General features: G+C 42.5%; 1 protein-coding gene across 2 annotated transcripts in view; it reads right to left on the bottom strand.

The window, feature by feature from the left end:
* Positions 1–27,279, bottom strand: part of LOC115470518 (endonuclease/exonuclease/phosphatase family domain-containing protein 1-like) — a 156,989-nt gene that overhangs the window by 126,037 nt on the left and 3,673 nt on the right. For both annotated transcript variants that reach the window (XM_030203750.1, XM_030203749.1), the window contains exon 2: positions 11,701–12,537. In XM_030203750.1, coding sequence (XP_030059610.1) covers positions 11,701–12,533 — 833 coding nt within the window. In that variant the 5' untranslated portion in view covers positions 12,534–12,537. The remainder of the gene's footprint in view (positions 1–11,700; positions 12,538–27,279) is intronic.

Here is a 27,279-nt window from a genome sequence, read left to right on the forward strand (position 1 = left end):
AAGCCTAAACCACCTTCTTCTGGTTCGGACAGTGTACCATGCTTAGGGGTCCCTCTACTAAGGTACGCTAATAGATTCAGCACACGCTAATGATTAGCATGTGCTAATTGCTAAGAAGCCCATACAGTAGATATAAAATGGTCATCTTATCCGTGTGCTAAATCCATTAGCACACCTAAGTAAATGAAACCCTTAATTTGTAATGTATATAGAATGTCAGGTTTTGAAATTTACATCTGTTGTCTTTATATTTTGCACAGTATGAGGGAACACATTACTGTTTTTCTGGTGTATTGAGTAGAAAGTCTGGCTGCTTGGGAGTTCAGTTTAATTTGTGTCCACATATTTCTGTTTTTAGTTTGTAGTTACATATTTTATATTTGGTGAGGGTTGATCTGCATTCTGTGTGTGTGTGTGTGTGGAAGAGACCAGGTATTCTGCTGGCACTGAGTGCCTATGAAGGATCAATATGTACTAATCTGACCTGTTTAGTTTTCCAGTAGATGTACTGGTGTTATGTGAATGTGAGAGGAGGCATAATATTCCCATGGTGCTGACTTATTTCAGTAAAAAAACAAAACAAAATTATATATATATATATATATATATATATATATATATATATATATATATATATATATATATATATATATATATATATATATATTTGCTGCATTTGTATCCCATATATATATATATTTATGATGGCTTCATATTCAGTGTTTTAAACTTGTGTGTGTTTTGAATAACCATAATTAATATGTATAAGATGTATGTATGCAAATGAATATGCTAATGTGCCACGCCCCACCCTTTGTCCCCCCAAATGAAACAGTCAAACTACGCCCATGAGAATCCTTCACATTATGTCGAGGTACCCGACAAGGATGCCCACTCTCACCTTTTCTATTTAACTTAGTATTAGAACCTCTCTTAATCGCAATACAAACAAAAAATGACATTACAGGTATCTCACATAAAAGTAAACAATATAAATTATCAGCATAGGCTGATGACATTCTTCTTTACATCACCAATCCATCCTCTTCCATACCGGTATTGCTCTCTCTTATAGGCAACTTCTCAGCTGTATCAGGTTACAAAATTAACCAGTCTAAATCTGAAGTCCTCCCTTTCAACATACTTATGTCCAAAGATCTGGTAAGTCCCTTCAATTTAACCTGGTCTAGTAAATCCATCAGGTATCTTGGTATTGATCTTTACTCCTCAATACATGACACTATAAAATACAATTCTGACAACATATTGACCTTTCTCAAACGTCTTCTTTTATCATGGCATCCTTTAAATATCTCGTGGTGGGGAAGAATAGAAACTATCAAAATGATGGTATGCCTAAAATCAATTACATCCTCAGCATGATACCTATGTTATTTCATCCTACATTCTACAAACAAATTGACACATTCCTAACCTCCTTCTTATAGAAATCCAAACAACCCAGAATTTCACTCAAAAAACTAAAAGCTCCAAAAGAAAAATTTGGTATCCTTTTTCCAGACTTCATGCTATATCATAAAGCCTTTATTGCTCAGCAGGGATGTATGTCATTGGTTTTCTTCTAACACTGAATATGTACCGACTTGGCTACTTATAGAACAAAATATAGTTAAATCCTTTCACCTTCCCCATATTCTCACATCTGCACTAAGTGCAACATAAAAGGGGTCTCCCGACGCCTCTAGCCTTCCCTTCGCTGTGTTCCGCCTTCTTCTGACGTCATTTCCTTGATGTCAGAAGAAGGCGGAACACAGCGAAGGGAAGGCTAGAGACGTCGGGAGCGCCGCCTCCTTCACTGATGCTGTGCTGCTGGACCGCCACGGAGGTAAATTTAAAAAAAAAAAAGAAAAGGGATGTTGGGGGGGGGGGGGGGGGGAGAAGAGGGCGGGCAGTAGTTGAACAATGGGAGCGGGAGGGCGAGCGAGGTGAGCATGGTGCGGTGGCGTCCCACAGAGGGAGGCACCCCCCTGCCATGCTTACCTCGCTTACCGTGTTGGCACGGCCCTGACTCTGCACATCTAACATCAGTAAATCTGTGCTGGCATTGTAATGAAACGTCTGGAACATTACTACACATGTTGTATGATTGCCCTCAAATACAAATATTTTGGAAAGCAATATGGAGTACCATCTGCAAAATATTTGAATCTGATATTCCATTAACTTCCTCGTTAATAACTCTGAAATCCTGTTCTCCAGAATTCACTTTTTCTCCTGACAATCACAAACTATATGATATATTAATTACAATAGCGCAACATATGATTCTAGCTAATTGGAAAACCTCCTCAATGCTCAATGAACATTTCTGGTGGCAATCTGTTTTAATGTACCACAAACTTGAATTGGCCTCTGCCAGTTTCATTGGATCAATAATTAAAACAAATATTGTATGGTCTCCAATTGCTTCCTACCTTGCTTCCATTACTTATGAAACTACATAGATGACTATAGATGATTATAAATATCTATCTTGAAAAAATAATTATATTTGTATAATTTCTTTGGCACACCTCTCACTACTATGTATTCTCATATTTTACCTTTTTTAGTTACTGTTATGTACTATATGCATTATATTAAAACCAATAAAAAATCTTGGAAAAAAATGATAAAGAAGGTTAGAATTATGCATTTTTTTCTAAAACGAATCAACTGGACTTTCTGACGTCTTTGCTGAAAAGCCATTCAAAGTGGATACCTCCTAAACCTCCAGATTCATTAAACCCTGCTTAGTGGGCTGGTTGTCAATATTCGGCACTTAACCTGGCAGTGTCATTGAATATTGCCTCCGATTGCCACAACACTGTCTAGCATAGGCGTCGTGTGACTGTTCCATTTGGGGGGACAAAGGGTGGACTGTGACACATTAGCATATTAATTTGCATATATACATCTCATACATATTCATTATGATTATCTCAAAAAATAGACTGGATAGGAACCCAGTTTATTGGACAGTGAAGATTTTTTTCACTGAAATGCCGAAATGTGCCAGCACCAAGGGAAATTTGTCTCATGGTGCCCCCACTCACATCCCCATGAATTATCAAGGGCAGTGCACACTTTCTCCTCATTACTGTGGCCTGCTTTCTCTTTCTTCCTCTCCAAAGCCCTGCTCTTTCTCTCTTCCTCCCCCCCCCCCCCCTTCTTCAGCCAACTCTCTCTCTTCCCCCAGTACTCCTGTATTTTCCCAATACCATTCCAGTGTGAACCTTATAAATACACAGGCTCTAGATGTAGAAATGCTGTATATGGGAGGCAAAATAGCTGAAAGTGACAGAAAGTAATTTTTTAACTTCCAGAATAACATCTTTTGATAGGCTAATTTTGTGTATTCTGTAACAGTTACAGGAGTGAACCTCACTCTTAAATCAGAGTATGTTGCCTGGAGATGGTCTCAGATTTTCAGATGTACTGTTAATGCTCATCTCAACTTATTTCATTATGTCAAAAACAGCCTCCTGCAGAAGTTTGTAGGGTGTAACATCAACAAGGAACATATACACTTTGATATGTTGCTTATTGATGTTACACCTTACAAATATCTGAAGGAAGCCATTTTAATCATAATGAAAGGGCTGAGATGAGCATTAACAGTACACCAGTTTACTGTGATCACTGATTAGAAAACATTTCCCTAGAACATCAATACACTTTCTACTGGGAAAACAGAACAAGCTGGACTGTTACAAATCCCTTGGTGGAAAATATACCCTTGCAAAACACCCCACCACACAAGGGACTCGGAAACCCTACCACCTGATCTTCCATCTTCCCACAACAGTACAAAAGAGACTCAGGGATCCCATCACCTCTACCCCTCCCCCTTACACACATAAAGGGCAATTCTATAACAGAGCACCTATAGTTAAGCACCTGATAGGAGCCTATTCTATAAAGGAAAGTAGGCACCTACTTTCCTTCACAGAAAAGGCTCCTATCAGGTGCCTAAATATAGGTGTCCAGTTATAGAACTGCCCTTAAAATATGTCTTCCAAATCCTATTTTCTCCCTGAAGATTTTGAACAACAGTTTTCACATTTTCTTGCTTCTCAAGCTGACCTCCACTTTTGACCCTTTAATCCGTCATAAGCAGAGACTCAACTGTTTGGGGAGTTTCAGAAGGGTGGGACTAAGGTAGGGTGGAATGGGGTAAGTTAAAATCCTTATGGTATGGGGGGGGGGGGGGTGGCAACTCCTACATGAAAGATACAGTAAGGGCATTTTTAAACACAGCAGGCTACCAGCTGCCACCCTCTTATTATCTGTCTTACTGATAGTAATATGCATACTGAACACAGACTACAGGGAAATATGTGCCAAAAAATCTAAATGTACAACAAAATAATTCAGCATATTAAATAGAATAGTATTTACAGTATTCTGGTAATATATGCAGGTACTTTAAACTTGGCTAGAATTCAGTTCTAGTTCCCCGGTCCAGAATCTTCCATGTAAACAGTAGTGTTCAACAGCACTTTAACAGAAATCCTGTGGTTACCAGCAACTATAACATGTTGGCCAAGAATGGTCACCAGGCTTCAGATCTTCCGGCTTTAGTTTATTGTTGGGTTACAAAATATGTTTCAAATAAGTATCATCTTAATCAGCTGTACCTAATGGTTCGAACAGCAGGCTGCCAACCAGGAAAGTCAGGGTTCAAATCTCATTGCAGTTCCTTGATTTCTTAGACAAGCCACTTAATACTCCATTGCCTCAGGTACACTCTTAGACTGCAAGCCCTTCAGGAAAAAGAAATATCTACTATACCTGAATGTAACTTGCCTTGAGCTACTACTGAGAAAGGTATAATCTGAATTCAAATCCAAAATTCAGTATCAGGCATATTTTAAAATAATAAACCCCCCTACAAATGTCACTCAGGAACTATAGAGCAATTGTACTAAATCATAATAGCACCAGTTTCCAAGAGTCACACAAGAAGGGCCATCCTAAGAAAAGGCTGCATTGTAAACATTGTGGTGGGCACTAAAACATCAATATACCTATTGGAAAACTAAACAAGCCAGATTAGTACAGACTGATCCTGCACAGACAACGCACGCCAAAATGGAGTTACCACCCGGCTATCACGTGGCTCTTGCGGTAAATTCATTTTTGGCGTGCATCCAATACACGCTGTGAGGAATATGAGGGTGAGAGGGAGAATGAAGGCACATGGAGGAACGAGGAGGCTCGAGAAGGAGGGAGACTGGGTAGAGAAAGGAAGGAGTCTTTTCCCCTGGGGGATTGGAGAGTAGAAACAGGGACTTCAATCCCCAACAGCCCCCAGAGGAGGTCAGGAGAAGGGCAAGAGAAGGGAGTTGGAAAAACCTGTCCCAGAGAGCCAGGATGAGGGAAGGAGTTCTGAACCTGCCCAATCAAGCAAATGGAGAGCAGCTGAGCAATGGGTGTGGGGAGGAACCTATGGACTGGCAATGGGAAGAAAAGGGGGAGGAACTAGAGCAAGAGGAGCCGATGGAGATTGCTGGTCTGACTAAACTGGAAGGAAAGGGGGTGGAACAGGAGAGGGCTGCTCAGGAGGAGAGCCTGGTAGAAGAAGGAAAAAGGTGACTATTCCACGAGGGGAGCTGAGAGAACAGGTTTACCACGGAAGGGTCATGCAGGTGGTGGTCAGGGTATAATGCTGGCCTGGTTGGGTAGGGACCCTTACCACTCTCCCTAGGTTGATTTCTTTTGAAAGGGAGAGAGGAAGAGTGGTGGTTTTGGGCATAACTGCTATACATGAACTGCTGGGAGTTTGAACCCTTTCTGAACTGCTGTGTTTGGGGAATTGTTTTGCATAACTGCTGACATGAACTGCTGGGGAGGGTTTGAACCCTTTCTGGAGCTACCATGTTTGGAGAATTATTTTGCATACCTGCTATACATGAACTGCTGGGAGTTTGAGCCCTTTTTGAGCTACTTTGTTTGAAGAATTGCTTTGCATAAGTGCTTTATATGAACTGCTGAGATTTTGGAACCTTTTGGGGTTTTTTTGTTTTTTTTTAATACTATGCTGTTGAACTGCTATGCTTCTTGAGAAATGCTGTGGTGGGAACTACCTTTGGAGGAGCAGTTGACACGAAGGGATTGCAATAAGTATAATGATCTGACCTTGTGGATTGCCGTGTGCTCTTTAGAAGTGGATTACAGCACACAACTCAGCTAAAGGGCCAAGGGACTCGAGTCTCCCGGTGCAGGAGACTTTTCCAAGAGTCTCCCGGTGGTGGAGACCTTACAACGTGTCCGAAAAATAATTTTTATTTTCGGACACTCGCCAAGTGGCATTTGACATGCATAGGTCATTACCGAGACTTTACCGCTAGGTCAATTGCTTGTGGTAAGGTCTCAGACCCAAAATGGACGTGCGGCAATTTTCATTTTGCCACACGTCCATTTTCGGCAAAAATTAAAGACATTTTTTGTAGGTGCGCTGAAAAATAATTCTGCGCATGTCTACACTACCGCAGGCCATTTTTCAGCACACCTTAGTAAAAGAACCCCTTGATGCAAGCAGAAAATCTGGTCTCTTCCTCACACGTAGAATGCAGATAGACCCTCAAGAAACATAGAATAAGTAACTACAAACTAAAAACTGAAATATGTAGACAAAAATTAAACTGAACTCCCAAGAAGCCAGACTTTGCACACAATACACCAGACAAACAGTAGTGTGTCCCCTCGTAATGTGCAATATGTAAAGATAGCAGGTGTAAATGTCAAAACCTGACATATTACAAATTAAGGGGTTCTTTTACTAAGGTGCAACTAATTGATTTAGTGCACACTAATGATTATGGCATGCTAAATGCTAAGAAGCCCATTTTATATCTATAGACTTCTTAGCATTTATGCTAATAATTATGCTCATAAATTAGGAGCATAAATTTTAGGAGCATAGGTTTAGGAGCATAACATTTATAGAATAAGACTCATTGTTTGAAAAATTATAGGAGTACATATTTAAAGGGGTTTAAGCGGACAGCAGAGGCTCCTGCCTACCTAAATCCCACTTAACCGCACAGTGCTGATGAATATGCCCTCTGACCATGGCAACACTGTGGGGTTACTTCCAGGATGGTCTAAGGGTAGAGTTGGGGAGGAGCCGGCAATTATGTTGGCAATAGTGATATTCAGTGCTGGTGCCCACATAGTTAATCAATCAGCTAGGACCACAAAAAAGGCAGCCCTAACTATGCAGGTGCTGACAGGGAATATCAGCTAGCACCCACATAACTTCCAGATCTGTTGACGCAGATATTCAATGCCAGTGACCGGACACGGACCCAGCGCTGAATATCTGGGTTAGATTCAGATCACAGCCATTGTTGGCTTGAAAACTCTTGACCGCCACAAGCTGAATGTTGAGGAGATAACATGTAAGCACCTAAGAATAGAATCATTACTCATAACCTGTTATAATTACAAATAGCATGTCATTAGAACTAACAAATAACTGAGCTAAGATATGTACAGCTCAAGAAAAACACTTTATAAAGAAAATAGAATGATAACCAGCTAACCACAAGAAACAATTCATCTCTAATCGAGTAAACAAAATAAGATACATCCGTAGCAGTCCGCTATTTGGAAGGAGAAACCAAGGTACAATATCAAGAAATACAAAAATTCAGATTTTTGAATGCACTGAAACAAAGTGAGCACTGTCATATCCTGGATTCTTCAGGCAGCACCATTTTGGGCTAGATTCTATATATGGCGCCAAAAAAAATCAGTGCTGAAAAAAGCATTATTCTATAAGCCATGCTTCAAGATAGGTGTGGTTTATTGACTAGCATTTATGACCAGAAATAATGCCTAACTATAGGTATGGTCATTTGAACCAACTGAAGCGTGGTGCAAATGACCTCGCTTAAATTAGGTGCATATTCCCATTATTCTACAATGTATGTAAATTTTAGGAAATCCCCATTACGCCCATTACCCTCCCATTTCTGTCTTGCTGCGCCCTATGCCTGGAAAAGACTTCCTGAGCCCTTACGTCTTGCCCCATCCTTGACCATCTTTAAATCTATTTTGAAAGCCCACCTCTTTAACATTGCTTTTGACTCGTAACCACTTGTATCCACTCGCCTCCACCTACCCTCCTCTCCTCTTTCCTCTACACATTAATTGATTTGTTTGCTTTATTTTTGTCTACTAGATTGTAAGCTCTTTGAGCAGGGACTGTCTTTCTTCTATGTTTGTACAGCGCTGCATAAGCTTTGTAGCGCTATAGAAATGCTAAATAGTAGTAGTAGTAGCATTTAGCACATGTTAATCATTAACACACCTTAGTAAAAGGACCCCTAAATATAGTATATTGTCCTAACAGGAGGAAGGTGGTGTTGGCCTCTGAAAGCTCACTGAAAAATGCATTAACTTAATCCAATAGAAAGCTGTCACCTTATTTTCCATTTTAAATGTATATTTAATTTTTAATATACTGTTTGTAATATGCCAGGTTTTGAAATTGACACTTATTTTTATATTTTCCACTGTACAGGGGGACAGACATTTTCCACTGTACAGGGGGACAGACAACACTGTTTCTCTTTCTATGGTGTTGCATTGTTTGCCTTGCTTCTTAAGGGTTCAGTTTAATTTTTGTCTACATATTTGTTTTATTTTTATATAGGCGGTTAGCTTGGCAGAGTTTAAAAAGGGGTTGGACGGTTTCCTAAAGGACAAGTCCATAAACCACTACTAAACGAACTTGGAAAAATCCACAATTCCAGGAATAACATGTATAGAATGTTTGTACGTTTGGGAAGCTTGCCAGGTGCCCTTGGCCTGGATTGGCCGCTGTCGTGGACAGGATGCTGGGCTCGATGGACCCTTGGTCTTTTCCCAGTGTGGCATTACTTATGTACTTATGTAACCTTTAGTATGAGATACATGGCTACAATACTACTTTATTATAAATTCAAAATTAAAATTCATTTTTCTACCTGTGTGGTCTGGTCATTTAATTGTTCTAATTGTGTTGAATCCAGTCTCTTCCCCTCTCTTCTCTTAACTGTCTTGCCAGGGTTTCCTTTTCCATTCGTCATGTTCCTCTCTCCTGTCTTCTTCACTTCCTTCATTACATCCAGCATTGATCTTTTCTTTTCAGTTTCTTCCACTTATTTTTCTGTCTCTGTGTCCAGGTTTCATTATCACTAACCAATTTCTCTGTTTTTACTGCATCTACCTAAAGGTTTCTGTCTCTTTCCCTCACCCAGTCCCTCTCAATCCCCTTCCTCTTCCTCATATTCCCCAGACTTTCAATAACTCTGTCCTCTTCTCCTTCCATCCTCTCTCTCCGTATTCCATCCCATATCTCCTTCCTTCCCCTCTCTCTCCCCTTATTCCATTCAGCATCTCCTTCTTCTCTCTCCCCCTTCCATCCATCTCCCATCTCTCTCTCTCTCTCTCTCTCATCCCTTTCCATCCAGCATTTCCCACTTCCATTGTCTCCTCCTTCCATCCACTGTCTCCCCTCTCTCTCCCTTTCCATTTAGTATCATTCCTTTCCCCCTTCTATCCAACATCTCCCCCTCTTTCCCCTTCCATTGTCTCCCCACTCTCTCTCCTCTTCCATTCAGCGTCTCTCCTTCCCCACTTCCATCTAGTGTCTCACCCTTTCCATCCAGAATCTCCTCTCTGACTCCCCCCTCCCTGCTACAGCCATCCAAGATCTCTTATATTTCTCTCCCCTTGCCCTCCCTCCCTTCCCTGGGCATTCAGGATCTCCTGTGTCTCTCTTATGTCGCCATCATCCAACATCTCATCACCCCTTTGTTTCTCTCACCCTCCCACCACTTCCTCTTTTTCTTCCCCATCTAACATCACCCTTCTATCATCATCCCCCAGCATCCATTACCCTGTCTCTCTTATTCTTCCCTCCATTCAGCACAGCCTGTCTTTCTAATGCCCATGTCTCTTTTTCCGTTCCCTCATCATACAGTATAGTCCTATCTCTCTTCCCCTCGCTCCACCATTGTCCCATCTCTCTTCCTCTCTCCCTCTTTCTGCCCCACTCCCTCCTGGTGACTCATTAAAAGATCCTCAGGCTGCTTGCTTCTCGAGTACATAGCCACATGGAGGACCCACAAGCTTCCCTTCCCTGTTTTTCATTCACTGTCCCCCCTTCTCCTGCCACCTGCAGCAAAACAAAATGAAACTGTGCTCAGGCCACTGCTGGCTTCCATCCTCCTCCCTTCCAACAGGAAATTATAGCATGAGGGGAGGAGGAATAGAGAAACCAGTAGCAGCATGCGCAGGACTATGGCCCTGCGCACAGTTTCATTTTGTTTTATAGCCTTGGGGTCAGGAGGGAAGGAGAGGAAGAAAATGAGTGAAAGGCATGGAGAGGCAGGGCAACTCACAGTTCCTCCAGGCTGCCGCATTAGCATCCCAAGGCGAAGTTAGTATCTGGTTGCCTATGTCCTTATCCCTGCCAGGTATGGGGCAGCTCATTTGGAGGATCAATGCCTCCATCACCCCCCGCCCCCAAAACCACCCCCATGCTGTCTAGTTAGTGATGGGATGGCACACTGTTGGAGCTTAGACAGAATCGGCACTGAACTGGTTGGTGGCGATATTTGGTCTGCTAATCAGTTAAGTAAACACAAAGTTTGGACAGTAAAAAGACTTTCCTAACTTTGTATGCCAAAGATACCAGGCACTGGTCTGCATATCGGTCAATGCGTGATCAACATCTGGGTTACTGCACTGACCCTGATTTTCAATGCTGGAGCCTGGACAAGGTCTGGAATTAAATATCCAGGTTTAATTCAGCCTGAGGCTGTCAGCAGCTTAAAAATTGCTAAATGGAATAGGATGAATATTGGTCCCATTGTATAATTCTTTAAATTTTGTCAATTTTATTTAAAAGAAAATTTTATTATAATAGTTTGCTAGTTGTTTTTCCCTCCTTAGGGTCCCCTCCATTCTTGATTTTATTGTTTCCTTATCTTGTCCAGGTGAATGGTAGCATATCCTCACTGCTATACTCTTCCCCCATCACACATGGACTTTCTATGGAGTCCACAGTGGATTTTATTTCCTGCAGGACTTTTACTTAGCTGAGCTTTATGCCATCTTTAATATACAGTGCCACTCCTTTACCAGTTTGATTTGCCCTATCATTTCAATGTAATTTGTATAACAGCATCCTATCAGCTATTCTCTTTCCACCAGGTCTCTATATGCTTATATTTTCAATTAGTGCCATATATGCTAATACCTCAATATTTTTAGAATTCTGGCATTCCATATAGACAATTCAAAGTTGTATTGACAATCTGTCTAGCACTTGATAGAAGTAAATTAGAATCTTTTATATCCATTAGCTCTTTATTAAAATGCACCTCAACTGCTTTGGCCTTTATAACAACCTTCGTGAATTCTTTCACTACTCCTGTTTCCTTTGTTTTACTCCCTTTTTTCTCTGCAATTTATACAAATTGCTCCTGATAATGTGTGTGGATTTAGTTCAGTTAGGACATATTTCACAAAGCTGTAGTAACAACATAAGCATTTAAAATGCTGAATCTAACCGCACCATGAAAGGTGTCAGCATTCAATCTTTTTTAAGGTATGCTAATAGAACTTGGATGAATTTTTATAATTTTTGTTAACAAATTTTCTGTTACTTAGATTTCACCTATTCTCTGTTTGGATACTCACCCATTTTCCAGCAGTGTTAGACAGATCATTCCCCTCACTTCTGGGTTCTCAGCCTTCTCCAGGGTCAGGCCCTGGAAGTCCCAATTTCCAAACCTTATCACATTTCTCCCTACATATGACCCACTGAAGGGCTGTGCTAGGGATTTCACAGATAATGTGGATTCAGGAGTACTAGATAGAATCCCTACGACTGAATTTTGCAGAGTCTGAGGTATAACCTCAGTGCCAGAACTTTCCCACTTCAAGTCTGCATAGACTGTAGCTGGTCTTGGCATTTCAACAGTTATAAAGGGCTCAATATGCTTCAGTACCACAGAATCTACTCCATTAACATTTTGTAAATCTTCTAGTTGCCGAAATGCTCCATGGTGACTCCGGTAGAGCAAGATGGCTACAGCAAGCTCTTCTGAGATTCCTCCTGTTTGAAGCAGCTGCTCTTGAGTAGCTGTGTTTACATTTACTTTTTTTCTGGAATGTAGATCACAGGTGGATATGCTGCTGCGAAGTGGAGAAGCTTGAACAGCCCCTACACAAATCTCAGGACGTAACTGTTGCATCTTCTCTGCCCCAAAACCAGTCACTAGTGAGAGGTCCTCAACCTTGCGGAAGCCACCTAACTGACGTCGATAAACTGTGATGCTGTGTGCCATTGCTCTACTGATGCCTGGTAGTGTCATCAGCTCTTCTTCTGATGCTAGGTTAATGTTGACCCGATTACAGTTGACAAGCAGGGAGCCAGAAACATGATCGGTATATTTTGAGTGTTTTTTCTTTGAAACTGACTTAGGTTTATTGACATATCTCTTTTGGTGGCACTTCAAGGTCTGTCCCATGATCCTGTGAAAAACAAAGAAAAGAAGCAGAAATGTAAAACAAATAAGTGCTTTGATGTTTGTACATTTCAACTGTTCATCTTCCAAGTTAACGGATTTCTTCCAAGTCAAAAGGTGGCTGGCTTTGCCATCATGGTGATCTGGGCCTGTGTGTGAATGTTTTGCATTACAAAATTGCTAAATTCTTCTAGGATCTGATCTTCCAGTGCTTGAATATCAATGAATGGAATTTTTTTCTTGTTACTGGAACTGACAAGAGGGGAATGTATCATAGACTTAGTCCTCAATGAAACACAGAATTTGTTGTAAGGAGTAGCAGTGGTGAGAAGCTTGGTGGCAATGGTGGTCATAAAAGATAAAGGTAGAGTCTTGTATAGAAGTACAAAGTCATGAATAACTTATGAGAGCTACCACACGTGAGACAGTTTCTTGGCAGACTAATAACAGAGTAGTTTGCCATTGTGATCATAATGCAATCAAATCTGACAATCACTGAAGGAAGAATATTAAGTAAAACTGCTAGCATAGCATTTAATTTTTAAACTGGAGAGTGAGCAAATGAGGAAATCAATTACAAAATACTGAAAGGAGCCGTTGCAAAGATTATCTGAGTTATGGACATGCTTTAAAAATGCCATCCTGGATGCCTGAAGCCAGATAAAATGAATTCCACACATTAAAAAAACAAAATCATTGAAAGACCAAACAACTGCTAACATGGTAAAATGATGAAGTGAAAAAATCAATTAAAGACAACAGGACATTATTCAAAGAAAGAAACTGATGCAAAGCCCTGTGCAGCTGACATATGTAATCAGTTAAAACTTGTTTTTCCTCTGGTAGATTGTGTTAAATATAGACAAGCCCATACACTTTTAATTTCGTATCAGTCTACAAAGATTTTGGAATTTTTAGGCAAATACAATCAGATTGGTAGCAAACTATGGTCAATTTAGGAAAAAAACCGTCAGAGGAGTGGGAGTGATATAATGTGTCTCCAAGAGACTAGGCTCACCAATGCTGACCACCAGAAGCTCCAAAGACAGTGGGTAGGCGAGGATTGTATTCCTCTTCAGGGACATATAAGGGGGGGGGGGCATAGCAATCCTCATCAGGAAAACTCTAGCATGTACAGTTAGACTAATATTTGCAGAACTCCAGGGGTGGTATCTTTTCTCAAAGCTGTGGGTGCAGAGCAGAGAAATCTACTTAACTGGAGATCTATGGGCCTGCCCCATTTGAAAAATCCATTTACCCTGATCTTATTCAGAGACTATTACCATACATGGATCATTTGCTTGTAGTAGTGGGGGGCATAAACTTAGTAATGGAGCCTGAGATAGATAGTACAACAATGCGCCTAGAAACAAGGCCTGGCAAGGGGACGCTTGCATCATTTGCATGGATCCTTGGACTGGCTGACACCTGACTGCTGTCACACTCAACCAAATATGGTTACACCCACAGATCCAGAGCACACAACACTCTATCGCGACTAGATTATATATTGGACTCACAGGGATTATTTGCAGACACACAGGCAGCGGAAATAGGCTTAGAAACCATGTCCCCTGTCTGGCAATGCTCTGCTTTAAGATAAGCTAAATTAATACACGGTTAAAAAAAATTTAATATAAACTAGCTGTTTATGCAGCGGGAAAGTAGAGGGGAGTTTCTAACAACTTTGAATTAAAACATTTGAGAACCGATGATGAGGTGGGTGCAAGAAATCCTTGCAACAGCGTAAAATCATTGGCAAGGTGCACCACTGAGGTTTTCGGTGTTTGGGTTAACTCTCAGTGGGAAAACAGTATTGCTATCAATGATTGATTGTAATTTCCCATACAAGGATTTGGGCACAATTATACGGATTGTGTTAACAGCATTTGCACATTATAAGGCTTCATTGGGTTGGCGTTTCCCCTCATGCATGCTGCATTCCCCAGAATTTCAGCAATATCTACATGAGCAAAGGGATTACTTTTACCAGCATAACTGTCAACACTTAGATCAACCCCAATTGTTCTGGGATACCACCAAAATGGTGCTCAGGGGCAAGATCATAGCTTGTACTAGTTGTAGGAAGAAGCAAGTTGTGGCGGGGATAATACAGTTAGAGCGTCAGTTGAAGAGGGTACAGAGCATTTACACGCGAAATCCTAGTTTGGCTCATAGAGATAACCCTGTGGCGACACAGGTGGCTCTTAATAGTTTTATCCATAAGCAGACAACCCGTAGTATGGTGTACCTATGCCACAGGTTTTATCATTATGGCAACAAAACAGGTCACTTTCTAGCTAAGACTTGGGGAGATACCTGCATGGTCTCCACTTTGGTGGGGTGGGAGGGGGTTACAAACCGGAGTGACCACATAGCAGCCATCTTTCTTATTCATTGTCAAAAGTTATATGCGGACACTGAACATCCAAATGAAGCACACATGGGAGAATTCCTGGATCAGGCACATCTGCTGGAATTGTCGCAGGAAGCATTGGAGAATTTAAACGCACCTACACAGGCACAGGAACTACAAGAAGCAATAAAGTCCTTGTGCCCCTTGTCTGCTCCAGGAGTAGATGGTTATACAGGAGCCTTCTACAAAATACTTCAGGTGCCGTTATTGGGACCTGTGTTGGCATATTTCCAGTTGGTAGTGGAAGAGACCGCTCTTCCTCTTCACGATAATGTTGCCCTCATCACATTAATACCAAAACCAGGGAATCCAAAAGAGGAAGCAGACTCTTACAGACTGATCTCACCATTAAACGTAGATGTGAAACTGCTGGCTAAGATATTGGCCAACTGATTGGCAGCTCATCTGCCCACACTGATAGGAGATGAGCAGGCCGGCTTTGTGCATAACAGACAATCTATATGAAACCTGTGGAAGATTTTGATGGCCATGTCACTGTGTAAACTTTAAGGCCTTCCGGTGTAATCAATCAGTCTTGACGCCAAGAAGGCCTTCGACAAAATATGCTGGCCTTATATGTACTCGGTGCTCTCCTGGATTAGTGTAAGTGGCTGGTTTCTAGATGTGATCAAAACACTTTATCATAACCAGCAAGCCCAAATTCTGTTTGATGGAGAAAGGACTTCAGTCTTTAATATTCAGAGGTGCCCCCAATCACCGCTCCTCTTCGTGCTTTGCATAGAGTCTCTAATTTGTCAGATAAGTTTAGATCCCATAATAAAGGGAGGGTAGTGACTAAAAAAATCAAAACATTGGCATTTGCAGATGACCTGTTCTTGATGTTGGCTGAACCCCAAATATCTCTCTCATGTTTGCTAGACTTCATAAAGGATTTTGGCAGGTTCTCAGGATTCATGCTCAACTTCGCAAAATCTAAAGCTCTCCTGGTTTTATCAGAAACTCAGGAGAGCTGGCGGAGAGATTTTCCTCTGCAGTGGGAGGATCAGCAGTTGAAATACCTGGGGATCTATCTGCTGGTGGATTTGTCTGCTTTGTACCAAGCAAATATTCAACCATTGCTAGAAGAAACTTTTACCCTCTATCCTTGTGGGAATGTATACATATCTTTAACATGCTCTTGGCTCCCCAGTGGTTATACACCTTTCAAATGTTACCTTTATTACTAAAAGCTAAGGACCTAAGGCAGTGATGGCGAACCTTTCAGAGACCAAGTGCCCAAGCAGCAACCCAAAATCTAATTATTTATCGCAAAGTGCCAACAGCGCAATTTGACCTGAATAACAGAACTTTAAAAGCATTTGGCATGCTTTTGAATAATTAATGTGATTTTTGCTGTTGCATGCATGCTGATAACTCCCTTCCCCTCCATCCATGTGCTTCTCCTTCCTGTCTTCCCTTCCCTCCATCCATCTATGTCCAGCAACCCTCCTCTCTTCTGCCCTCCCTTCCATCCACTCATGTCCAGCAACCCTCCTCTCCCCTGCCCTCCCCCTATGTCCAGCAACCCTCCTCTCCCCTGCCCTCCATCCATCCATACCCAGCGATTTTCTTCTCTCCCCTGCCCTCCCCTTCCGCTCCCATCCATGCCCTGCATGTAAATCTTTTTTATTACCTCCGTCGAAGCGGCCGGGTCTTTGAAAGCCCTGCCCGTCTCTAGCCTTCGCTTCGTGAGTTCATTCCCTGAGAGTCGGTCCCACCCTCACGGAAATGATGTCAGAAGGCAGGACTAACTCTGATGGAACAAACTCACGAAGGTAAGGGTAGAGAAGGGCAGGGCTTTCAAAGACGCGGCCACTTCGACGGAGGTAATCAGTGCCGGCAGGGAGGACATGCGAGGGAATGTTGGGTGGGCGGGACTGGAGGGAAAGTGGCTGGGCCTGGGCCCGTCCAGGCCCGCCCCTGGCGACGGCACGCGTGCCATAGGTTCGCCATCACTGACCTAAGGCTTTTGCATAAACTTTTAAAGGTCTTCCTATGAAAAGAAAAAAAGACCCCAGTCAGGGCTGCCGAGAGGGGGGGCAAAATTCCCCGGGCCTGGCCTCCTAAAGGGTCACGGCACCAGGGTCTCTCTCTCTCTCCTGCTCCTGACAGGACCTGGGTGATCACGTCCTGACAGGAGCAGGAGAGAGAAAACTCTGGCGCTGGGCCACCCTTGGAGGCTGGGGAGGAACAGACACAGCAGGACTTTGGGCCATGGCCTCTGGTTTGGCTGGCAGGATCCCCCCCGCCCCCAGGCCCCACCAGCAGAAGTTTTCCTCCAGTGCTGTTCTTCACTCTGCTGCATTGCCTGCCCTTGGTTTTCCCTTCAGGCTATGTGAGAAGAAAAGCAGCTGCAAGGCAGGGCAGGCAATGTGACGGAGTGAAGAGTAGCGCTGGAGGAAGACTTCTTTTGCTGGCAGGGCCTCAGGATCCCTGCCAACCAAGGTATCTGGAATTGTGTGTGTGGGGGGGGGGGGGGGGAGGCAATGGCTGCAATCCTGGGGAAGGGGCACCCCTGCCCCAGGCCCGGCTCAGTCTCTCGGCGGCCCTGATCCCAGTTGTCCATGACAGTTATTCAGACACCGAAACATCATGGGGGCATGGGATTGCTAAATATTCGCTATTTGCCAGTGGGATGTGGCATATACATGACTGGCTACGTGGGATGGAACAGTTTACAGTGATCTCGTTGGAGGCTGGACTGGTCTAGCTGGTTCCTCTTAGCCACATTCTACATGGCACTAGGCCTTTAAACCCCTCTCCCCCCCACCCCCCCCCCCGGGACTTTTAAAAACTTTCAGGTTTTCTCTGCTGCTTGCTGAGTATGGTGCTGGCTGCGCCATCATTATGGGTTTTCAGCATTGGTGACTCCTTTTTTGTCCATAAGTGTGAATCCAACCTTCCCCCAGCTCAGGGGAGAGGAGCATTTACCCAATGGACACGTAAGGGAATAAAATACCTTTCTCATGTAGTTACAGAGGAGGTGAAATTAATGTCTTTCCAGGAATTACAGAGGACGCATGACCTACTCACCTCCCATACCTTTGCTCATATACAGCTCAATCACTATTTGACATGATTGCAATGGACAGATTTCATGGAAGATGTCCAGGAAATACTGGCCGAGCCTTTGACACTTGGTGCCCAACATGGAGTGCCTTTATCCTACCACCACAGATATCTATATGATACCACAGCTGGCATCCATTATAGGGTGCTAGCAGCAGCTTGATTGAGAGGTCTAGCTGTAGAGGTACCTTTTCATTTGCTACAGAATTATATTATTTATATTCATAGGCATGTGCTTTCAGAGCAACACAAAGAGACACTGTATAAGTTTGTGATGTGATTATATATTTCTCCTCATCGAGCTCGGTGAGCTGGTAAGTTAGAAGAGGGGAAGTGTCCCAAGTGTAGGGTGGGGGGGGGGCACACTTGGGCCATATGTTTTGGCATTGCCCATATATCAAATGGTTTTGGCAGCACTTGCATAAAATCTTGTCTAAATTGTGGATTCATCCCATTTCAACGCACCCTTTACATTTATTTGACAAATATGAGTACAGTGGCCCAGTACCTAAGGGATTTAGGTCCTTTTTAAGGTACACCATACTCTTCGGGATATATGCCCGGATGCAACTCTCCCGCTTTCACTACAGCACTGGAGGTTATACATGATAGAATAATTGTGAATGGACAGACTTGGGGTGCATGATCTAGATAGTACGAAAGGTCAGGATTTTGTTACAACTTGGGAACTTTTTTGGATGATGCTGCCCCACCAGGTTCACAGTAGGATCATGAACCAATAAAACTTTTTTTGTTTTAAACTCTCTGTCAATATATAGCATGGTTGCACTTTAACGACAAAACCACTGCATTTAGAGTTAATATAGAGTGGATGATATCATGAGAAAAAATTGCAGGGTTTCCTTATTGGTATTGAATTATCACTGATACATTGTATGAGATTCTGTGGCTTACATTCCTAAAAGAAACTATTTGGAACTTAACTGTTGGTAGGGAGGGGAGGGCTTTGTGGATGGTAGAGCTTGAGGAATGGATGGGATAACGTAATAAAACTGGAATATGTGCGGTATAGTTGAGAGGCCCCGAACACAGCATGATAAGCTTTCTATTCTAATATTCAAATACATGTTGGATATGGATAGTGTAGCAGTAGTCTTATTGCAACTTTGGGGTTGTCAAGGTTCCTGTCTTGTAGATTGTAGATTGTATTGCTAGTAGATGTTCTACCATGTTAGCTAAATATATATATATATTTTTTTTATTTAATTTTTTATTTTATTGATTGATTGCATTTGTACCCCACATTTTCCCACCTATTTGCAGGCTCAATGTGGCTTACATAGTACCGTCAAAGGCGTTTGCCCAGTCGGTGGATAACAAATACAAAGTTGTATAGTGATCGCATGAGGTATAAGTGGAGGGTCAAAATGGATGAAGATTGCGTGTTGTCCTGTGCGATCATAGTCATGCTGTGTTGGTAGGTGAAGAGGGTTACGTCGGGTCATTGGGGTAGGCCTTTTTGAAGAGGTTGGTTTTTAGTGATTTCCTGAAGTTCAAGTGGTCGTGGATTGTTTTCACAGCTTTTGGGAGCCCATTCCATAATTATGCGCTTATGTAAGAGAAGCCGGCTGCATAAGTTGTTTTGTATTTCAGTCCTTTGCAATTTGGGTAGTGTAGGTTTAGGTAGGATAGATAGATAGATAGATTATATATATATATATATATATATATATATATATATATACACACACACAAAGTGGGAGGGTTGGAGACGGGTTGGGAGGGTTGGGGTTTGATCATTTTTAAATTTTTATGATTTTTTTTGAGTGTTCTTTGATGCTATGTAAAGCTGTTTTGTACTGTTACTTGTCATCAATAAAAATGATTTAAACATATAGCTGGCTATGCTGGATGTCTTCCTCCAGGAATAAATTCCATAGCTTGATTGTGCTTTGTGTGAAAATTACTTTCTCCAATTTGTTTTAAATCTACCTGTTAGCAGGAGGCATGACTTTTAGGCTCTTTGTTTGGGTACTGCCTTTAGGGCATTGCTGTTTGGGCACCTGTGAATTTTGGGCACCGGTGATTAAATGGACATGAAACCATTAATTTATACCTGTAAATGAGAAAGAAGGTTGAAAATCTGGAGGTAGTCATGCCCCACTCTGAAGGTGCAGAGAGAAGAGTGCTGAATTAACTGCACAGGAGAGAGAGTGATTGTGCTCCCCACTGCACCCAGACCAGCACAGTATTAAGAAGTGACTGGTGCCAAAAGGGAGAAACACAGAAGGTGCCAGCTGCATGACACAGGAGCTGAAGGTGGCCCAGCTGACAAAGAGATCATAAGATATTCAAGGGGTATGAGCCCTGATCTCCCCCAGACACCCTATTAACAAGACAAAAGACCTTGACTCTCCCCTTGAGAGATAACTTCCCCAGGCTGAAAAAAAAAGAACATCTTCATTTTACACCAATATCAAGTCCTGTGGACCCTCTGCCATGCACATGACATGGTGACCTGCTGTCTTGACTTTTTGTGTGCCCTTCAGTCCCTGAGATCCTGGCCTGGTCCAGGAGTCCTGGCCACTCAATGGTGCTCCCTGCCTGAGCATCTTGCACCAGTAAGTTTGGAGACTTAACATTGAGATGGCCTACAGCAGCAGTGACAATGAGACTGTCTGCTCTACTCCTCAGCTACTGGGAGCCCTGAGACAGGTATTATTCTGAGCTGATGAGGTTTCATGGGGCTTGGCCACAACTAATGCCATTAAGACTCTTTCTCCTACCACTATGACTCTTCCAGCAAACTTGTGCCCGAGACCAGGCTTGCCTACCCTACCTACCATCATTGGTAGCAAGTCTGCCACCCACCCAATACCATCTTCACCATATTGACCTCACTGGGGACCACAAAACTCCTGCTGCAGGTTCAAGTTCCTTACTGAAGCAGGACTTTTAGGTTCTACAATTTGGGCACCCAAAATTCAGTGCCCAAACAGTGGCACTTAAAAGTCCTGCTGTGCTACTCATGTGATTGTTTTCACTGCTACTAGATTGGGTGGGTTTCTAAACAAGTTCGGTCCTAACTCCTAATTTACTGCAAACTGTACTGAGCAAAAGGTTGAGATGGTTAATAAGATTACTGTCTACCTTTCCCTTTCCCTATGGAAGACATCGCTGATCTCTCTATTTCTTTCCGATTCTGCAGATGGGACATTCCAATCTGTATTCAGCAGGTTGAAACCTCCCAGCACAGCACCTCCCCCTTTATTCCCAAGTTTTGGATATCTACAACCTGAACTTTATCCATCTTCTGGGTGGCAGAGCCGGTGGGGGGAGGCGGGGATGGTGGTTGGGAGGCGGGGCTAGTGCTGGGCAAGACTTCTACGGTCTGTGCCCTGAAAATGGCAGATACAAATCAAGGTAAGGTATACACAAAAAGAAGCACATATGAGTTTATCTTGTTGGGCAGACTGGATGGACCGTGCAGGTCTTTTTCTGCAGTCGTCTACTATGTTACTATCCAACTCATTTTCGAAAGGGATCGCCGGCGATCTTCTGACACAAATCGGGAGATCGCCGGCGATCTCCTGATCCCAGCCAAATTGGTATTATTGAAAGCCGATTTTGGCCGGCCCCAACTGCTTTATCGTTGCGGCGCCGGCCAACCTTCAAGGGGGCGTGTTGGTAGGGTAGCGAAGGCAGGATGGGGGCGAGGCGGGGTGTGGTTACGGGATGGCCGGCTTCACCTTATAATGAAAAAAAATGGCCGGCTCGAACGAACATCTCGCCGGCCGGACTTGGTCCATTTATTTTTAGGACCAAGTATGAAAAACGTGCCCCAACTGACCAGATGACCACCAGAGGGAAGCGGGGATCACCTCCCCTTACTCCCCAGTGGTCACCAACCCCTCCCACCCCCAAAAAAAACCTAAAACTTTTTTGCCAGCCTGACATGTCATACCCAGCTCCTTGACAGCAGTATGCAGGTCCCTGGAGCAGTTTTTAGTGGGTGCAGTGCACTTCAGGCAGGTGACCCAGGCCCATCCCCCCCTACCTGTTACACTTGTGGTGGTTAATGTTGAGCCCTCCAAAAAAAAACCAAACCCACTGTACCCACATGTAGGTGCCCCCCTTCACCCCTTAGGGCTATAGTAATGGTGTAGAGTTGTGAGGAGTGGGATTTGGGGGGCTCAGCACCCAAGGTAAGGGTGCAATGCACCTGGAAGCTATTTTGGGTTTTTTTTAAGTGCCCCCTAGGGTGCCCAGTTGGTGTCCTGGCATGTCAGGGAGGCCAGTGCACTACAAATGCTGGCTCTTCCCACAACCAAATGCCTTACATTTTGCCAGGTTTGAGATGGCCGTGCCCAGTTTCCAATATGGCTGGAAAATGAAGCCGGCCATCTCATGTAAACCCGGTGATCCTGCTGTAAACCCGGCGAGCGATTTGGCTGGCGCCAAGCATATTTCGAAAATACACTTGGCTCCGCCCCCTCGCAGAGCCAGCCCCGAAGATGGCCAGCCATTGATTTGGCCGGCGCCGTTTGATTCTGCCCCTCTATGTTACTATGTTCTCTATTTGTGTGGAGGTCTGTAGATGACACCTGTGTGGATAGAAGTTTCATGTTCTCTTTTCATGATGATCCACATTGCTTACACCTTAACCCAACCCACTGAATTTCAGCCACTTTAATAATGTTTTTCACATACAGTGCTACTCCTCCACCTTTTCAGGCACTACTATTCTTCCTAAATAGATTAAAGCCTGGTATTGTTGTGTCCTATTCATGGGAATCATTGATCCATGTCTCTGTGATAGCAACCTTGAAGCCTGCCAGCTCACCAATATCCTGCAATTCTTGGATGTTAATGGGTAACCTCAACAAAGGCTGACCTACCATAAATACAATGTAATCTGCAAAAAGTGATAATTCATGCTGCTTGCCTCCAACTTCAATTTCCTTAATGTCCTCATCTACCAAAATTCACATAGCTAGGGGGTCTATACTCAAAGCAAACAACAATATGGAAAACGGACAACCTTGTTTACCCCAGCACAAAGAGAAGGTGTTAGAATATCCTTTATTAATTGTGACACAATTTTTGGATATCTACAACCTGATCTTTGTCCATCTTCTTTATTTGTGTGGAGATCTGTAGGTGGCATCTGTGTGGACAGAAGTTTCATCTTCTCTTTTCACGATAATCCACATTACTTCCACCTTAACCCAACCACTGAATTTCAGCCACTTTAAAACTATTTTCAAATACAGTGCTACTCTTGCACTTTTTCAGGCACTTCTGTCCTTCCTACAGTGCTACTCCTGCACCTTTTCAGGCACTTTTATCCTTCCTTAAATAGATTATAGCCTGGTATTGTTGTGTCCCATTCATGGGAATCATTGAACCATGTCATGCCTGACAGTTCACCAACATCCTGCAGTTCTTGGATGTTAATGGGTAACCTCAACAAAGGCTGACCTACCATAAATACAATCTAATCTGCAAAAAATGATATTTTACGCTGCTTGCCTCCCACTTCAATTCCCTTAATGTCCTCATCTACCCAAATTCACACTGCTAAGGGGTTCTATACTCAACGCAAACAGCAATGTAGAAAGGGGACAAACTTGTTTAACCTAGCCCAAAGGGAAGGTATTAGAATATCCTTCATTAAGTGGCCCTTTTACTAAGCCACGTAAGCATCTACGCACTCCCAATGAGCGCCAAAATGGAGTTACCGCCCAGCTACCACGTGGCTCATATGGTAATTTCATTTTTGGCATGCGTCCAATATGTGTGACCGAAAAATAATTTTTATTTTTGGACGCATGTATTGGGTGTGTGCCAAGTGGCATTTGATGTACATAGGCCATTACTGCCTAGTTACCGCATGACACTTTACCGCTAGGTCAATGGCTGGTGGTAAGATCTCAGACCCAAAATGGACATGCGGTAATTTTCATTTTGCCGCATGCCATTTTCGGAAAAAGTTTTAAAAAGGCATTTTTTACAGGTGCACTGAAAAATGATTCTGCGCGCGCCTTAAACATGCATCTACACTACTGCAGGCCAATTTTCAGTGTGCCTTTGTAAAAGGACCCCTAACTATGACACACAAAGTAAATCTTTGATAGAGGACCTGCACCCACTTTAAAAAGTTATCTCCAAATCCAAATTGTCATAGGGTAAAAACCAAGAACCCCCACTGCACTCTGTCAAACACATTTTCAGCATCTGCTAACAACAAGGTGGGATTCCCTTATGCTCAGCCTAGCAGATTAAGTTCAACACCTGTTGAATATCATCAGCTGCCTGGTGAACTGGATAAGTCAGCTTGGTCAGCAATATGTATTGCCTTCAGCCTTTTCAGCCAGAATTTTAGCAAGTTTAACATTTAAATTAAGGGAGATATAGAGTGATAGGAACTGCAATGTATTGGGTCTTTGTTTTCTTTGGAAATTACAGAGGTATCTATCACTCTCATTGTATCTGTTAAACCCCTCCCCCAAGTTGCATTAATAACTGCTATAAAGTCAAGTCTTCACTGGGGAAACTGCAAACTTTTTATAGAATCTGGGCCAGGGCCTTCTCACTTTTTAAGGTCTTTTTTAAAAAGTTGTTTTACATTAATTATGTTTTCCAGACATTAACAAAGAAAACTAATAAATCCAAATAAAGAAAATCCACAAATAGAAATTAAATATTACAATCAATATACCACATCATGGAAAATAATTACACTATTCTATAACTCAGCTACTGTCTATTCAAAATATCTATATACGGATTACTTCCTCCCAAGAAATAACAAATAAAAAAGAAATAGTAGGAAAAACAGCAAGAAAAAAAAGTAGAAAAGGTTTTACAAATCCAATTCAATCATCAAACTTATTTAGCAAAAAGACTTCCCAAATGAAAAGGTTCTGAATACATGAACTTCACACCTTGATAGGAAATTAAACATCTATAGGGGAAACTGAGAATAAAAATAAACATTAATTGCTAGAACTTGAGGTTTAAGCTGCAGAAACAGTTTCCTAAACTGAGTACTTCGTGACACATCCGGGAAAAAAAAAACTTTACTTTTTTTTTACTGTAGTACAAAATATCTTATTTAGGGCTCCTTTCACTAACCTGTGGTAAAAGGGGACCTGCACTGGCATCAGCATGTGTTTTTGATGCATACTGAGGCCCCCTTTTACAGCCACGGGTAAAAGGCTGTCTGTTTTTTGAAAGAATGGCCATGCAGTAAGTGACCCATTTGCCACACAACCATTTTGGGGGGGGGGACACACCTCTACTCATTGAGGTGCCAGTAAGGGCTCCCGCACTAACTCAGTGGTAACTGGGCAGCCCTAAGAGGCCCTTTTACAAACCGGAGGTAGGGCTACTGTGTGTGTAGCACATACCAAATCAACACTACTGCCCGATTAGCTCACCCATCCAGTGGTAATTTTGAAGCTGGCGCATGCTGTTTCCCATGGCCTGGTGGTCATCGGCAGCATGGCCACATTGGCATGTGCTGCATGAGTACCGCACATATAGCATGTGAGCCCTTATCGCTAGGTCAATGGGTGGCAGAAAGGGCTCAAGCAGTAAATAGCCTCGTGCTACTTGTAATTTTAGCACACAGCCATTTACTGCCCCCATTTAAAAAAGCCTTTTTCCCCAGCAGTGGTAAGAAATGGCCCAGTGTGCGCCATAAACACGCACCCACACTATCGCAGGCTACTTTTTACCATGGCTTAGTAAAAGGACTCCTAAGTTTCCTGAGAAAATTTAACAGTCTGCTCAACAAACACCTGAAGTAAAGAACTGGTCTTTGATAATATACACCAAGGGCCAGATTCTGTAAATGCTGCTAAAGGTTAAGAGCCGGGGAAAACCAGTGCTAAAGGGCACAAAATTCTTATTATGGCTCACTGGGCATATCATACAGGTGTTCCTGTTTATTTACATGTTCTTCCATGGAACCTGCGATTATCTCATGCTAATTATCTGATAATTCCCCCTCATGGCTAGCTTCTTCACATCATATAGCATTTGACTCTATTGCTCCACTGGAATTTTGACAGGAAGTTTCTTATCAAAAATTTAAGGTAGATCTAAAAAACCTGGCTATTTAGGCAGGCTTTTTAATCTGGCATAGGAGAACTATAGCATTACATGCTTTTTATTCTTTTAATCTTTATTTTTATTTCAGATGAATTTATAATGTGTCATCTCCTTTATGTGTGCTAGTTTTAACAGTCTTCTGGATGTATTATTGTTGAGCAACTCATTTCCTACCCTTATCTGCTCAAGGCAGCTAAGGGTGAGGCTAGCTGCTAAACTTCTACCCAAGTCTGGAGGGCTGGAATATCTGGACTGGACCGAAAAGAAAGTCTGGAATGAGTAGGGAGACAGCAAGACAGTCTATGGCAGCCACCGGTTCTGGCCACCAGAGGGCGAGGAGAGCACAGCCAGGGAAAACAGTCACAATCATGACAGCACATCTCTTCATTTATAGTTGTATTTTATAGTCAATTATTCTAATTATTTATTTGGATTTATTACCGCCTTTTAGAAGGAATTCACTCAAGGCGGTATACAGTAACAATAAATCAAACATGAGCAATAGGCAATTACAGCAGTAAAAATATTCAAATAACAATACAAAGCATAGCATAGTATACTTACAATATCACTACATTACGTAATAGAACATTTTAATTGACAATGAAGGGTATAAGCAAAAATGGAACATATAGATAGATAAGAGAGTAAGTAGAGTTAGAAAGTATAGTGACGAATTTAAAGAAAGTTGCACATGAGGTCAAAGAGATGGTTAGCATATAGATAGGTAAGAGAGTAAGAGGATTTAGAAAATATGGTGACTAATTTAACGAAAGGTGCACATGAGGTCAGAGAGATGGTTAAATATTATCTCAGCTAGAGGAGGAGTGGATAAACATGTCCTGCTGCAGTATGTGCAGCCAGTGTGTCACTCCTTGTGTATGTAAGTGAGACTAACAAGTTAGTTACTTCTTCCATTAAAGGCCTGGTTGAAGAGCCAAGCTTTCATCTGCTTCCTGAAGTAGAGATAGTCTTGTGTTAAGTGGAGCCTTTCAGGCAGTGCATTCCAGATTGTGGGGGCTACTCCGGAGAAGGCTCGCTTGTGGGTATCACATTGTGTAATGTCTTTGGGAAAGGGTGTGGTTAGTGATAGTCCTTGAGAGGACCTTAGGATAACAAGAGGGGAGTTTTCATTAGTTTTAATTACTTTCTGAGAAACAAACACTAAATAAATCACACAATATA

Source organism: Microcaecilia unicolor, chromosome 5 (assembly GCF_901765095.1).
Source record: "Microcaecilia unicolor chromosome 5, aMicUni1.1, whole genome shotgun sequence".
NCBI lineage: Eukaryota > Metazoa > Chordata > Amphibia > Gymnophiona > Siphonopidae > Microcaecilia > Microcaecilia unicolor.